Below are 15,628 nucleotides of genomic sequence, written 5' to 3'. Positions count from 1 at the left end.
TCTATAATAATATTTCCACCAAAGTGAGAATTTGACATGGTTTTTTCCTTCCCATATTTAAGGTAAGGCACATTTATTCTTGCTAGAGAAGCTACGGTATATTAAAGTCAAAAAAATCGAATTGAAATAAGTCAATATCTCCCAAACGATTCTGAATCTGGAACACACACACACACACACACACACACACACACACAGAGTTTTCTTATGTGGAAAAGATACACATTTATACATTATCCCAAGCAAATGGGGATCTACAGTCACCCTCCTCAAGGCTTCCTGGCCCATGGCTGGAGAATTTTCTAGAATTTCTTCAGTCTATCATGTTGAGTTGAAATCTGTTTCCTTTCAATGTAATCCAGGGGCTAATAAATATAATGTTTTTATTCACTGATGTATAAATTTCTCTAATGGTAAAATTTTAGAGTTAGGAGATCTGATAAGAAACAAATCCAACCTTTCATTAAATCCTCATTAGAGCATCTCTAAAAGACAGATATCAAGTCTCTGTTTGAATTATTTCCAGAAACAAGAAGCTAACTTCACTGCAAATTAATACATTATACTTCTGGAAAGCTTCTTGATCTAGAACTTAAAATTGCCTCCTTATAATTTCATATCTTCTGAGTCTATACAAATGTCTAAGCTCTTTCACATAATAATCTCTTTTAGTAAAAATGCTGCACCCTCCTCACAGCTTATTTCCCAGTTAAGTGGGAAATTCCTTCCATAAGTCAAAAGCTAGTTATACTTAATTTAGTGTTCACTGAGATCAATTAAATAACATTTTCAGACAACTTGAGATATATATTCTTTCATTCCAATAAGAATTTTTATTGAAAACATAATTGTGTTGAAATAATAAAATACCCTAAATTATTGTTGTATAAAATCGCTATTTGATCACTGTTTTCAAATTTTGTTAATAGAAACTTTATGCCAAGAATCTACAAAGTTTATAACACAAAACAGTTTTAAAAAATTGAAATGATGTCATAATGGAGCTCACCGAGTAATGATGGTTCTGACAAACTGACTTTCAATAATAACATCATCACTATCTTCACTTATCTTATTTTCAACCATATAAATTAGAAAGATTTAACTATTTGACATATTTTACCAGTGTTCTCATATGTTTAGAATTATACCTTAATTCAAATTGTTAATATCATAAATAATTTAAAATTTACTTGCTGAGCCAACCTAACCAAAGATAAAGGCTTAAAATTAGATAAAATCTAATTATTTTGTCACTTTAAATCTATTTGTAAAATATAACAATCTAATAATTTTAGCTCATATCTCCTGCAATTAAAACATAAGCATTTCTAGACAATCAGCACAGAATTAGGACTTACTTCACTATGTGTTAATAATTCTATGTGTATGTGTGCACGTGGTCTAAAGCAGCACTCTCACATCAGGCCGCTAATAGACAGTTTTCAATATGGCGATCATCTGCTTTTAAGCACTGGCAATTCCACAATAAGTATAACCACTACATATTATGCTACTTCTGATAATATTATGCAAAAAGCCTATTTGTTACATCCTACCTTGCAGAAATTGTTTCCCTTTCCCTTTGCAAAGCCCTTGCCCTGTCTCCTTTATGTACCTTTTCATCCTGGCCTATATCCTTTGTTTAGCATTCCTTCCTACCAAGGACTTGCAGCAAATCTCTCTTCATCTTATAATCCTATTGAATAAAGATAATTAATAAAAATAAAATTTATATTTTATAGATAATTTGTGTTAATATGCTAAAGGAGAGTTACTCCCAAGGGAATGTGAATTTTAAAATGTTGAGATAATATGTTATTTAGTGTCTGGTAGGCAAGTGTGAGGTTGGTGTTTTTTGTTCTTTTGTAAGGGACCATTTTAAACAGCCTCAATTTAGCACATCTGGGAAGTTTAATCCACTTATGTCATTAAAAATCTAGAAAAGGATGGGTTTCCTAATTCTGTAAAAGTTATCCTGGACTCTGCACATCTTCCTGAGAATATATGTAACTAAATAATTGCAGAATTGAACTGATATTTTATTTTTAATTGCTAAAAGATGAGTATAACATAGTAATCCAGGCAAAGATGATCCACCAGAACACCTACTGCTAGTGACTTAGCCAGAGAGTATTAGAAATAAAAATTTGCAATCGTGTGTAACCACCTGACCACCAGTAACTTAAATATAAAATATAAAATAAATGAGTGCTGTTGAGTGTCAGAGTAATCTACTCAATTCAATTAAGGATTACCATTGAAATTTAATGTAATTAATTATATAATTTTTTAAGCTATTTAGTTATGCTAACATTAAATAATGAAATGGGAGCACTCTGAAGAATAACAAGATGAAAGTAGGTATGATAAAGCCTCTGTGTGTACCTGAGTCATGTTTGCTTCATATTTAGTACTCATATCAAACAACTCTCAGCTAACTTTTGAGAGTAAAAATTCATACATCTTACACGAGTGTTCTTGATCATTTGCACAAATTTGAAAAATGTTGAATTTTCTACTTTGACTAGTTCAACAAATCTTAATTGATAAGCAATTCAATCCAATTGGAGTAGAATGTACCAATGGAAAATTTCAGAATATTGTTGTAGTTCTACACACACAAAGTGATTAGACTGAATCTACACATGCTTTGTTTCAGGAAAAAGCAAAAACTAGATGTGTAAATAATTTTGATATCTAAACCCTAGAAGGCGGTGATTATTCTGTGAATAAATCTATATAATTTATTCATTCTAACAGTACTTGGAAACTACACAGATTTGATAATAATAAAATTATTTGAAGGGTTTTATCTGAAATAGCTGCTGAATTGCCAAAGACTTTGAGGATACAACAATCACCCTTACTGTCAAAGTCAATATTTTAATTGTAACATTAAATAAATATATATTGATACCATCTGCTTATTAACTTCATGGAGCATGACTACATTCAAGAAAATTGGAAATAATTACTGTAATTGAAACTGGTATAATCACATTAATAGATTTATTTAAAATTTAACTGTTATAGCTGGTACTTTTACTTATACTCCATGGATAAAAATAAGGGGAGTTATCTGATTCTGCCATTCTGCTCATGCTTATTGCACAAAGAAATCATTGACTACTTTAAAATAAAAATCATACATTTTATTAAACTCAAACCTAAATCATTCAATAAATATTTCTGGGGCACCTACAATGTATTAGGCTTGGGAGTGTCTGCTTTAATAAAAAAAAAAAAAAAAAAGGAAAAAAAAATCAGAAAAACCATAAAGGCTAAGACAAACAGATTTTACTTCGATGATTAAATTCTTTTTAAAAATATCTTTTTGTATATCAATGGAGTTAAAACGTAATAGTCTAGTAGAAAACCTTTACAATGTATATAACAGACAGATTAATTATCAGAATACAGAAAAATCTATGAATACATAGAAAAAGGATAAAAAATATCCAATGGTAAAACAAACAAAGGATACAAATGCAAAGAAGAAATCCAAATAAAAAATAGCAAAAAAAAATTTTCATGCTAGTAGTAATGTGAAAGAAGAAACAGTATATATATGTAAATATAAATAAACATATGCATATATGTACACATATACATATGTGCACAAAAATTTAAAAAATAGATAATCTAGAGTGTTGATAGTATACTGTTAGTGAGAGTAATAATTGTTATAGTTTTTTGGAAGGAAATTTTGAAAATATCTACCAAAATATTTGTATACGTATCCATTGATCCAATGAATCTACTTCTATGAATATATCTGGCTAATAATAACAGAAATATCTAACACTAATTGAGTGCTTAATATTCACCTGACATTGTTATAAATGCTTTATACATTTTTTTTTTCATTTAAGTGTCAAAAAATTCCATGTGGAATGTCTTATTATTATAATCCTCATTTTACAGTAAGGAAACTATAGAGAGGTTAAGTACAGAGAGGTTACATGGAGCCAGGATTTGAACTAATCCAGGTAGTTTGCCATCAGAACTCTCTTTCTTAATGCTACACTGCTACTACGTTTTTCAAAAATATCTTCTCGGGTTCACAAAGATATCATTACAAGAAAAGTTTCTGTAATTTTTTTATTATAGCAGACAACAGAAATCTGACTAATGCTTGTCAATACTGGTATGAGTAGATAAACTTTGATAAATTTTGCAATATAATACTATTTAGCTTCAAAGTGGAATTATATAATCTTATGTGAACTATATATACAACATTGCAGGACATATTAAGTTAAAAGAAAGGAGAGCAAAACAGTACCTATTATATGATCTTATTTACTTATATGTGTGTATATATGTGCATATGTATGCAAATGTACAGAAGGATTTGAAGGATACACATCAAATGCTTAGTGGAGGGTTATTTTGGAGAAGGCAGGCACTAGTGATATATATATATATTTTTTGCCTCCAACATGTGTACAAAATAAGAAAAAAAAAAAGCAGACTTAAGTTTAATGAACGATATATATATATATATTTTTTGCCTCCAACATGTGTAACAAAATAAGAAAAAAAAAAGCAGACTTAAGTTTAATGAAATCCAAAAATCAAACCAAACAAATATATAGAGAGAATTACATTATTTATACAGCTTACTGGAGAAAAGGGATACTTTAACAATGCGTAAATCCTACAACAGGAGAAATATGGGGAGCCATTGGAGTTCTTGTGGAAATTACATCAAGTCTGATACATGAATGATAAATGTAAGTAGATGATGTTATTTCATGCAGAGGTGGCAACATCCATTAACATGTCAAATATTGTTTTAGATATAGGCAAAAACCGAAAAGTAGAAGAGCGCATGTCAAAGTTTTGGACTTGATTATAGTTCCACATGGTTGTTATATGGAATGCTGTGGTTGAAAGTGTAGGACAAAAGGCTGGAAAACTGGGCAAGGACCAGATCACATGGACTTCTGACTTTGTGTTAAGTCATTAAAGGGTTGTTAGGTAAGTGAAAGAGCAAATGAGATTTACTTTTAGGAAGGTTGTCCGGCAGCACTGTAAGAGTGGGTAAAACATGCATAAGTTATGAGGTGAAGACACCCATCAGACTGATCAGGAGGTTATGGAGATGCAAGAAGAGTATGAGAATGATAATTGAATGGATTTGAGAGAACTTAAAAGCAGAATAGAGATTCATCTGATTTTGAAGCTTATGAGTGAGAAGTAGGAATCAAGGAAAATGTAGGCAGTTCACATAAATACCGCTTGTAATTCTTGACAATGTGTTCCGTATTACTAAGCACTTAATCTTATTTTTCATTTAAACTATTTAATTGTGATAATGTGGACAATTCACTCTTTAAAGGCAAAGGCAACATCTTATCTGTGTTGGTATCGCATAGTGCAGATACATATCACAGATCTAAAAATACGAATAAACACCCATAAAATACCAATAAAAACATTAACAACAAAATTGACATGATGCCTTAAAGAATTCAAAAGTGTTTGACTGTAGCAAGGAAAAGCAGTTGTCTGTCTACTATAGCAAAAATATTGAATATAGTTAGCATCCTTTATTTCAACAGTTAACATTTCAAAGTATCACACAGATAAATGAATCATGCATTATACAATATAGCATATTAAAATGATTTAGAATTTCCCTTCTCATACTCATACCAGTATTGTATTCATTCAGTGATACCATGGTTGGCGATACTGAAAAAGAAGTAATTAAATAATAAATGTTCAAAATTCATAGGTAAAAATGTACTTTACTTTAGGAAGCACTTAACTCTCTTCAGATGAATTCATGTTAACTCAACCAAAAACTGGTATTCCTGAATTGTTAAAAAAAAAAGTGCATGCTACAAATTTCTGCTGGGAACATCAAAACCTGTGCTTATGACATGATCCTGGAACTACATTTCTATGACTTATAAAAGAAATTAGGCCCTACACTCAAAGAGCTGATGATTAAATATTGTAGCTTTAAAAAAATCAACACGCTGCAAAACATCTGTATTTTATAGACACAAATTTCAAGAGATAGAAATGATTACAGGCCTTTAATGTTAATAAAGATGCAGAGATGCTGCTAATAAAGGCTACTTTATTTTTAAAAATGTTTTTTAAAAAAGTCTACCTTTAATGAGCTGATTTTTCTAAAGCTTTTTTAAAAGGTTAACAAATAGAGAGTTAACTTTCAAAATAAGTTCAAAGATCCTTCTCTAAATGTGCGTTTTTTGTTTACCTGGAACACAGATCGAAATACTACAACATTGCCAAGGGAAAATAGGCCGTTTTCCTAGTTATGTATAAACATCTTTAAAAGTATGTTTTGGGGGTCTTTCAATTTTATTATCAATTTGTTTTCGCTAAAAAAAGAGCACAAGCTGTCCATTAAGAAAAAGAAGAAGAGCAACTGGAGTTTATGTAAGAACAGCTGCTTCTATTCTCCATGTCAATTGATACACAGAAATCTCCCTCTCCAAAGAAAGAAAATTAATATTTTTAGAACAGTCAGCATTTCAAATATATGGTTAGTGTGACTACAAAGTTCTTAAGCTTTTTACCTGTTACCAATAGGAAAAGAATGTTACCATTTATAATGGGTTGTTCTGTGAAGAGTGGTGTCTGCTTACATCACATCACGTCAAAGGATTTGCAATGACAATCGGATTGGCTTAAGCTGAAACAGCCCAATTACTAGTAAAAACTGCCTCAGGCTTGAAGAGGCTACAGACTAAATATCTATGATATTATGGTATGTGCATCCTTGAAAAGACAATCGAAAAGTGAATAAGACAAATGTTGAAAATGTACTCTTCAGCATCATTTCAATGTATTTCTACTTTTCATCCATATACACATTTAGAAGGCAGGATTAGACCCTGCCAACTCTATCAACATGGTCAATGGCTAACGAGCACTGGCCAAGACAAATATTTACTATTAGGACATATAGTAAATATTTTTTAAAAATCAGATAAAATTAATTCAAACCTTCAGTTTTTTATACATCCATTTTGACTATAAATTAATGGGAGTCTTGAGAAAAATCAAAATCAATGTGTAGAAAAGTAATCTTATTTTAAGTTTATGGGCTCTTGCATTATGCTGCTTTATTAGAGAAGGAGATTACTTGCCTAAATTGTGCCTGTTAGATTTTATATTAGTCCTAGAAGGGAAGATTATATTACTGTGTGTGTCTATGACTATGGTAGAATCATAAAACCCTAAGCACATGGATAAGCCAATGGAACCTTCTTTTCTGATGGCAAAATGAGGAATCACATTCCAGATATATGAAGAGGACCTTTACCTCTCTTTTGTCAGTGGGTCCTTAACCAGGAATTGGATCAGAGAGGTGGGACAAAGGCTTCTGATTTGCTGCAACAATTGTGAAGAGATTTCCCAATACAGACCAGACGTCCATGAAGAATTCAATAGAAAATAAGAAATAAAAGTGGCTCCTTTTTAAAATTCATTCATTCATTTAGTCATTTATTCATCTTTTTAATTATTCAGCCCTTATTTTTTTCAAGGATTACACAGCAATAGAAAAGATACTAAGCACTGGAAATACAAGTCTCTGAACTACTTTGGATATAGAGATAATAATAAAAATGAAACAACAAGATACAGATTGATAATGGATTAGCCATAGTGTCAAAAACTACAGGAAATACACTTTCTAGAGAGGAAGAATGCCCAGTTGGAGACGGAGCGTAGCATTCCTGAAGTCAACCAATAAAGTGGGTAAGTATTTCATAAAGCATATTGAAAGGAAGCAATGTTGTCAGAATTCAATTCATAAAGGCTCCGTACTTAAAAATTTCATAAATCATAAAGGCTCAGTACTTAAAACTTTAGTAACTACATAGGTGAAGAATAAAATTTAGTTTAGAAGTTCTCGTGAAAAAAATGGGAGTCTCTTCACAAAGCATCGTGGAAAAATTAAAAGATACCTTGAGGTGCTTCTAGAAAGTAATATAATTTCCTTAACTAGAATATTACTGCAGTTCAGGACAATTAAACAGAGTTCAATAGAAACTTTTAGAGTTCTTCATAAATATTTGTGTGTATAATTCTCGGTATGAATGTGCATGCATGTATGCCTCCAATCTTCCCCAATACCACTTTCTCTCTTTATAAACTTACCTGTTATCAAGATGAAGAAAAAAAGCAAAAACAATTATAGACAGTAGAAAAGAAATCCAATATTTTTATTTTAAGAGTAACAGAAACCATCAGTAATGACTAAAATCGTTATCCACTCTGAAGAAGCTAGACAGATTCCTGATTACCTCAATACAATCCACTTTATCTGTTTTTGAATGATTCAAAAACTGTCTAGGGCTAGAATTTTTTTTAGACATCCAATGGTAGTTTTTGGGTTTCTTCCCTTCTTTTTCCACTGAGAAGCAATTTAATGTTTTATGTTTTTGGTTTTCTCTCTTTGTTCACACTACAGCAGGCAGGTTCCATGCTCAGCAATGCTGTCTCTGAGACATATATAAGCATAAATGCCCTTTAGGAAATTCCTAAATGTTTTTAGCATATTCCCCAAATATCCTTTCTCTTCTTTCCAAAGTACCTTTTTGGATTTAAATGAGCCCATTTTTATAAGAACAATAACTTTCCCAATGATATTTATTGTAATGTAAAAACTACAGTTTCCAGAATATATAAACAATCCCCATTGAGCAACATAGAGTCATTAGTTCCAGATAGCAGGTGTTCTTTATAAGCCTTTAACTCTAAAGTTTGTCATTTCATTACCGTTTGAGAAATGGTTAGACTGTTTATCTGCTGTTTTCACTCAATGGAAAATTATAGAAAAGACCAACATCACTTTTTACAAATAATATTCATCATGGGTGAATATAACACAGATGGTTTTAATTATTTCAATTACTTATATTTCTAAAAGTAAGTTGCATACAATCACATGTACATTTCTTTCTTCTATTACTCTTTTCTTAATATTTGAGTTTACAAGTAATGACTTGAATTCAAAAAATATTATCAAAAGAAAATGAAAAGGTTGTATAAATGTCACTGCCTTGCTGTGACTTTTACGTACTCTTGCTGAACTCAACTCTATGAACATCTGGACTGAGTTTCCACTGTAAAGGGAAATACATCTGTGTGTGAAATAATGTGACTGGCAAACAGCTTCTTGACTTAGAAGAGGCTTGAAAATGTTTCGAAAAAGTCCTTCCCTAATCACACATTTATACATGCTTTCCTTTCATTTTTCTTTTCTATGCAGTAATGCTGGATCTTAAGAAAGTTCATATTGTTCATTCCCTTCTTCATCTATAAAAAGAGTTTTCACAGCCTCATAGAAACTTTCAGAAATCAGAGTATGACATTTAGAACTCAAACACCCTTTTCTAAGTCATATAATAGGTTAAAATGTAGAATATAGAATGTGTGCATGGATTTTTGTTTTTTATGGGTTACGTAATAATGTCGTTGTGACCATAAGACATACATATTAACTATCAAAAATAAAACATTAAAATATATTCTACCAATGCAGTTGAATTACTGTTATATTAATTTATGCTTTGGTCTCTTTGTCTAGACTCTGAGATCTTAAGGCAATCCTGTGTCTTGCTCCTGTTTGTATCTTCTCATAACATTTCATTTTTTTTCCTTAAAAAATAATGTAATGTCTCAGAGATTTTTTTAAAATAAGTAATATGGCTGTTGGAGAAATACTATAAAATTATAAAGAATAAAATCACAATCATGCCACCAGCAAAAGGATTTTCTCACAGTTTTTTTCTTTTTAAATGACATTTTAAATTCTTTAAAGAAATTTTTTACTACTTTATTAAAATTTTTATTTTATTTAAAAATTCTTTTCAAATAATTTTTAAATATAAATGTGTTATAAAAATTTAGAAAATACAGAGAAGTGTAAGGAAAAGCATAAAATAACTCATGATCCCAACACACAGTGATAGCTAGCCTACATTTACTTTCATGTTTCCATATCTATTTTTTTCTGCAGCTAAGGTAGGATAACATTTTATTGTCCCATATTATGCACTTTCACATACCTATTGATGAGTAATTTATGTCATTAAATAGTCTTTAAAAATAAAAATTTTAATTTCTGCATAATTTTCCATCTTGTTGTTGTAGATCATGTAATCTTTTCCCACTCAGATATTTTTTTAAAAAGGACAGTAGAAAACATCTCTGTTTAAACATTATAATTTTTTTACCAACTTAGCCAGATTTATTTGTGAAACAAGGAAATAGAGGCTTACTTTTCTTTAAAATATGGGTTTTTTTTTAATTGACCTGACATATGCTAATTAAATTTGGATCTCTCTGTGTATTGTTTCCTCCATTTTTCTACCTTAATACTTGTGCCAGGAAAGAAACAAAGAAAAAGGAATATTTAAGCATTGAGATCAGTACAGTTTTTCTTATTTTAGGTGAAAATTGACTTTACAGTACAACTTTCTCAAACATGATTTTTTTTTTTTTTGCTACATTATGGTGATAAACCACATTATATTTAAACTAGTAGAATAGTAGCAATAATGAAACACTTCTAAAGCATGTTTAAAATTTTATTTTCCCTGCAGAGAAGGAAAAATATTAGAATTGTTTACCTGGGGATATGATATAAAAGAAATCTTTAAATTCATCCATCCAAACTTCTGCCAGCCTCCTGTTGTTCTTGTTGATGACATGACCAGTGCCACCAGGAAAAGTGTATGGAGTTGCTTTCCGGAAAACGTGACCAACATGGGAGCAAGTCACAATCTCCAATGAGCCTCCGCATTGCCAAATCTGGAAAAAGGAGAAATTGTTGTATAATAATCATTGTAGATAATGCAGCAATATTGTCTGAGAAGCAGCTGAAGCTAACTAAGACCAAATCTTCAGATCGTGTGTGGTTCAAGCAAACATCAGGCGAAAGCAAAATTTAGGACTAGTATACTTAAATTTGGAAAAGGATTCTAATTTGAAAGAACTATACATTTAAACATTGTAGCATTATAATTATGGAAGTAAGATGTAATTATTTTTATGTGCCATTACTAGACTACTTAATTTTCAATTTCTAGTAGTTAATTGCTGTTTAGAAGATAATTGGTATCCAAAATCTGCTGTGAATGAATGAGTTTGTACATGTTAGACATTATAGTCTATAACTAATAATTTGATTTGAAGAAAAATCAATCTGTGATACTGCATCCATCTGTAATTTTAAATGACAATTCCCAGTTGTCTCTCTCCCCTGTATATCAGGGCTTTGGATATGTTATTATTGATATTAAAATGTGCTAAGACCCTTGTATATTTGCTCAACATTTACACATCCTTCGAAGCCCATTTCAAAGATAATTTATTTTTAGTGTTTGGATTTAGTACTGTGTGACATTTGTAGTTTAAGCATGCTGTTATGAAGAATTGACTATACTATTGTAAGCAATTATTTACTTCACTATTACTCCTTAAAAATGATAAAATCTTGGAAGATATGCTGTATATTGCTAGGTATCCCAGATTTACTGTGTAGTTGAAGTGACATATTAAGCACCCATAAAACATTCATTTCTATAAAATTCTACAGTACAGCCATAGGTTATACTAATAGTATGTGTGTATGTATGTTTTATATAGATAGAAATGGTGTCTATATATTACATAAATGTTATACAGATATGATTTATATCTACATATACTAAACACACTCATATAAATTTATTATATACACATAATATATTACATATGTGCTACCGTTTTTATCCCAATAAATAAAAGTCATAGTTATTGCTATATGCAATTGGAAGGAATTGGTTATATACTGTAACTAACATTTTTCTTATTTTAAGGAGAGTTGCTTATGTTTAAAGAAAAAATTTTCTCTAATTGGTCCCTCAAATAATATTCATCCTAGAAGAGGGCTGCTATTGGGCTTGGTAGTAGTAAAAGACACTCATTTTTATCAGAAGATTAAAGATGCTAAATAACAAGTTATATATATCGATGATGGTTTGCATATTATATATACAATCTATTCTTTCTCATTTTCTAATCAACTAAACAGTATAATGCTAACAAAAGAGATGTTCCAAGACAACACTGAAATGATGGAGCAATATAAAAGAAGAATGGAATCCACAATTCACCTCAAAAGACAGATATTTCATTCTTATATAACCAAAGTGTTTAATAAATTGGCAACTTTCTCATCTTTCTAGCATGAAATCTATAAACCTTGTAATTAAACAAATCTTTACATTTTTTCCTTACTATTAACATAGAGGAAGTTGATCTTTTTCCAAGCAAAGACAAATCAATATTTGTATGTCAGTCTAGATCATATCCCTAAGTCTATCTTAAGGACTTCACTGGTTTGGTCCTCTCTTTGATCTTCTCCTGAAACAACAATGGTTTCCCTCATTACTAGATTATGTGTATTTCCACACACTCTCTTACCTTTTGAATACATTAAAAATAAACAAATTTTCAAAATTATAAAACACAACAAAAACATTATCCCTTGGTTCATATTCCCATTCAAAATATCTCATTTTTATGCTTCCCCTCATTGTAAATTAACATAAAAGTTGTACTGATATATGTTGTTTCTTTACTTCAATTTTCATCCATTTTTCTACTCATTGTGAAATGCTGTTTATCTCTACAGCCCCTCCCCCCCAAATTGCCATGGTGAAAATCACAAATTTTTCCCTTAATGAATATCTAGTAGACTCCTTTCTTGGATTCTCTTGCTTTCTTTCCTACTACTTTACCGTTCATATGTTTTCACTGTAAATTTCTGTTTAAATGCTGGCCTTCATCTTTCCTTATTTATTAGCCAGGTGGACTTCTTTGTTCTTATTACTTTACATATGATCTGAATACTCACAACCTCGACAGTGACATCTCAGCCCAAACCTCTCCACTGGGATTCAGACTTGTGAATCCAAACTTCTACTTTATTCTTCTTTTTACATATTTCAGTGACATCCGCATAAACATGTCTGAAGTGGAATTGTTGAGTCATCCCTAATTTGTCAGCCAGGTCTTAATATCTTTCAGTATTTTTTTTTAATCATCTGTAAATGGTGAAAGGTGCCACCATTCACCCAGGTAGTCAATCCAAAAAACAAAAAACAAAAAAGAATCTAGAGGTCATCATTGATTTTTCATTTTCTTTCATCTCTTATATTCAATCCTAGTGGTGTTATCTATAAAATAATTCTGAGTATATCCATCTCTCCTTGTCTCTACTGCCACTATCCTGGTCCTAATCACCAACATCTCTTGTCTGTCAGTTGCAACAAACTCTTGTCTTGTTGCTTTTACTGTTGCTCTACTATAATTTTTTTCTACTGAGAAATCAGTGGTCTTTTAAAACTTTAATCATTTCATTTTACTTTCCTGCTTAAATCCTTCAGTGATTTCTCATTTCAGTGTGAATATAAGCAAAATCCTTCATCAGGACCCCTAAAACACTACATTATTCTTTCCTTCTGTCAATAAACACTGGTGATATTGGCCTTCTGCCATTTCCCAGAATAAAAAGTTTTTTACTCTTTCACACACCAAACCCTCAACATGTGCTTTCTCTGTACCTGGAATACAATCTTGTCTGCCCTTGACCTTACTGCTTCTTTCCCATACTTCTCATCTCAGCTAAAATACCACCTCATCAGAGATCTTCCTAATTGCCATATTTAACATGGCCCAACCATTATTTTCTCTAGTAACACCCTGTTTATTTCCTTCATTGCTCATCACAATCTGCAATTTATTTGTTGGCTATGCACTTTTCCCCGCAACTAGAATGTGGACATTAAAAGGGTAGTGAATATATCTAGTCAAAGTTGTATCCCAGAGCCAAGCATGGTGCTTGTTACACAGTAGGTGTTACCGCATGTGGGTTGAATGAAGAACTGCCAACTCAAAATTAAGTACCGAGATTAACATAAAAAAGGCATCCCTGGCAGAATGATAAGATTTAAATAGACATATTTTGGAGACATTTTAAGTTGTATTTTTTAAGGAAATATTCTTAGGATCAAACTAGGCAGAGTAGTTTAGTAAAATGACATGCAACCACTGTTAGACATGCCTCGGGAATTGGGGAAGTTCTTTGGAGGTCACAACATACAAACAAACATTAGAAATGATTGATGGTTTATGAGAAACAATGTTGCTAAATAATGTAACCTTAATTTTTAAGGTCTTATCAAAGTAATGATTTAGCTAACCTCATACTATCTCTTAACAACATGATTTAGGTAAGTACTCAGGGTCAGGAATTGTACTATGATCAGGCCATTCAACAAGAGACTCAAATTCAGAAGAAATAGCATATGACATGTTATACTTGAAAGGAAATTAAGATCTTCCCTTTATTGTGAGGGATGCAGTATTAGTGGTGCTTACACTCCTCTTCAATGGATTAGACGTGAGTGAAGAGTTTCCTTCTTCCTTCACACAGTCATAAAAGAGAACTAGGTTATTGAAGGAGAGACTAGCATTTCACTCCCTGCTAGATATTTACTGAGCAGGAAAATTAACAGACTACCATAGTGCTGCCATCGGAACACAGCAGAATACAGTGAGTGAGTATGTGAGAAAGCCTCAAGTGTGGGGAAAAGCATGACCCTAATAAAATGGGGACCACTTCTGGTCTAGAGAATCCTGAAGGTGAGTTGGAGCTTATTGGACAGCTTCTTCCAACAGAATTGATAGGTCTAGTTACGCAGTAACTCTGGGAGGGAGTGGTCTTTGGAAACAAGTATAGAAGACATTAGTTGTTCCCAAACTCTATAAATCATGGAATATACAAGAGAAAAAGTGAGCTTTGGGACTAGCAACATGGGAGATGAGCAAGGAGATATACCATGGAACTAAGAAATCTTTCAGGGTCAGAGAGAGAGACTAAGGTTCCCCTCTCCAAAAGTCCCTTGAACAACAGAGAAATAGGTAGTGAAACAGAGAAACTTTTAAGTAAACAATGAAACCTTGTGTAGAAGACTATCACATGGATAAAGGCCACAGGTAGTGAGTACAGCCATACTGAGACAATAATAGGTCACCATCGTAAAACATGGTATAAGACTGCCATTGCTCTAGCCCTCCTGTTTGACTCTACGCATTGGGAACAGGCAGCCCAGAAAGCACTTCCATTACCCATTCCAAGCACTTCTACAGCATGGACCTGGAGAGAGAGGAGAATGTGAGCTATGTATTGCTTATAAAATCGAAGCTTTAAACTGAATATTACTAGTATTTTTAATAATTGCAGGTGACCAGAATGCTATAGACACTGCCCCAAATGAAATTAGGAGTAGAAGGAAATATTCTTCAGAACCCGAAGCAGTGACTGGAATAAAAAAAAAAAAAAAACCCACAATGTTAAGTTTGTACCCCACTAAATTCAAACTGTACAGTAAGCTCTGTGGCATATAAACTAGTGATTGACAACTGTCCTCATGGTTCCCAATTTGCCTTTTTGCAATTATGGATTAGCACTGGGGTTGTGTAAGTGAGGGAACTTTTTCCATTCTGCCACTTCTTGGCCCTACCCTGGTTTGTAGGCTTATGGCTTCTATGCCCTAAACATGCACACAGAAGAGAGAATATTTAA

The 15,628-nt window shown here is 31.8% G+C and overlaps 1 protein-coding gene across 4 annotated transcripts in view; it reads right to left on the bottom strand.

Annotated features, from left to right (window-relative positions):
• The window catches only part of GALNT13 (polypeptide N-acetylgalactosaminyltransferase 13), a 431,664-nt gene that overhangs the window by 121,044 nt on the left and 294,992 nt on the right, over positions 1–15,628 (bottom strand). For all 4 annotated transcript variants that reach the window (XM_006921079.1, XM_006921078.1, XM_025039467.1 and 1 more), the window contains one exon: positions 10,626–10,806. In XM_006921079.1, the coding sequence (XP_006921141.1) occupies positions 10,626–10,806 (181 nt within the window). The remainder of the gene's footprint in view (positions 1–10,625; positions 10,807–15,628) is intronic.

Source organism: Pteropus alecto, unplaced genomic scaffold (genome assembly GCF_000325575.1).
Source record: "Pteropus alecto unplaced genomic scaffold, ASM32557v1 scaffold3, whole genome shotgun sequence".
NCBI lineage: Eukaryota > Metazoa > Chordata > Mammalia > Chiroptera > Pteropodidae > Pteropus > Pteropus alecto.
The sequence above is the reverse complement of the archived record's forward strand: the minus strand, read 5'-3'. Positions and strand labels throughout refer to the sequence as shown.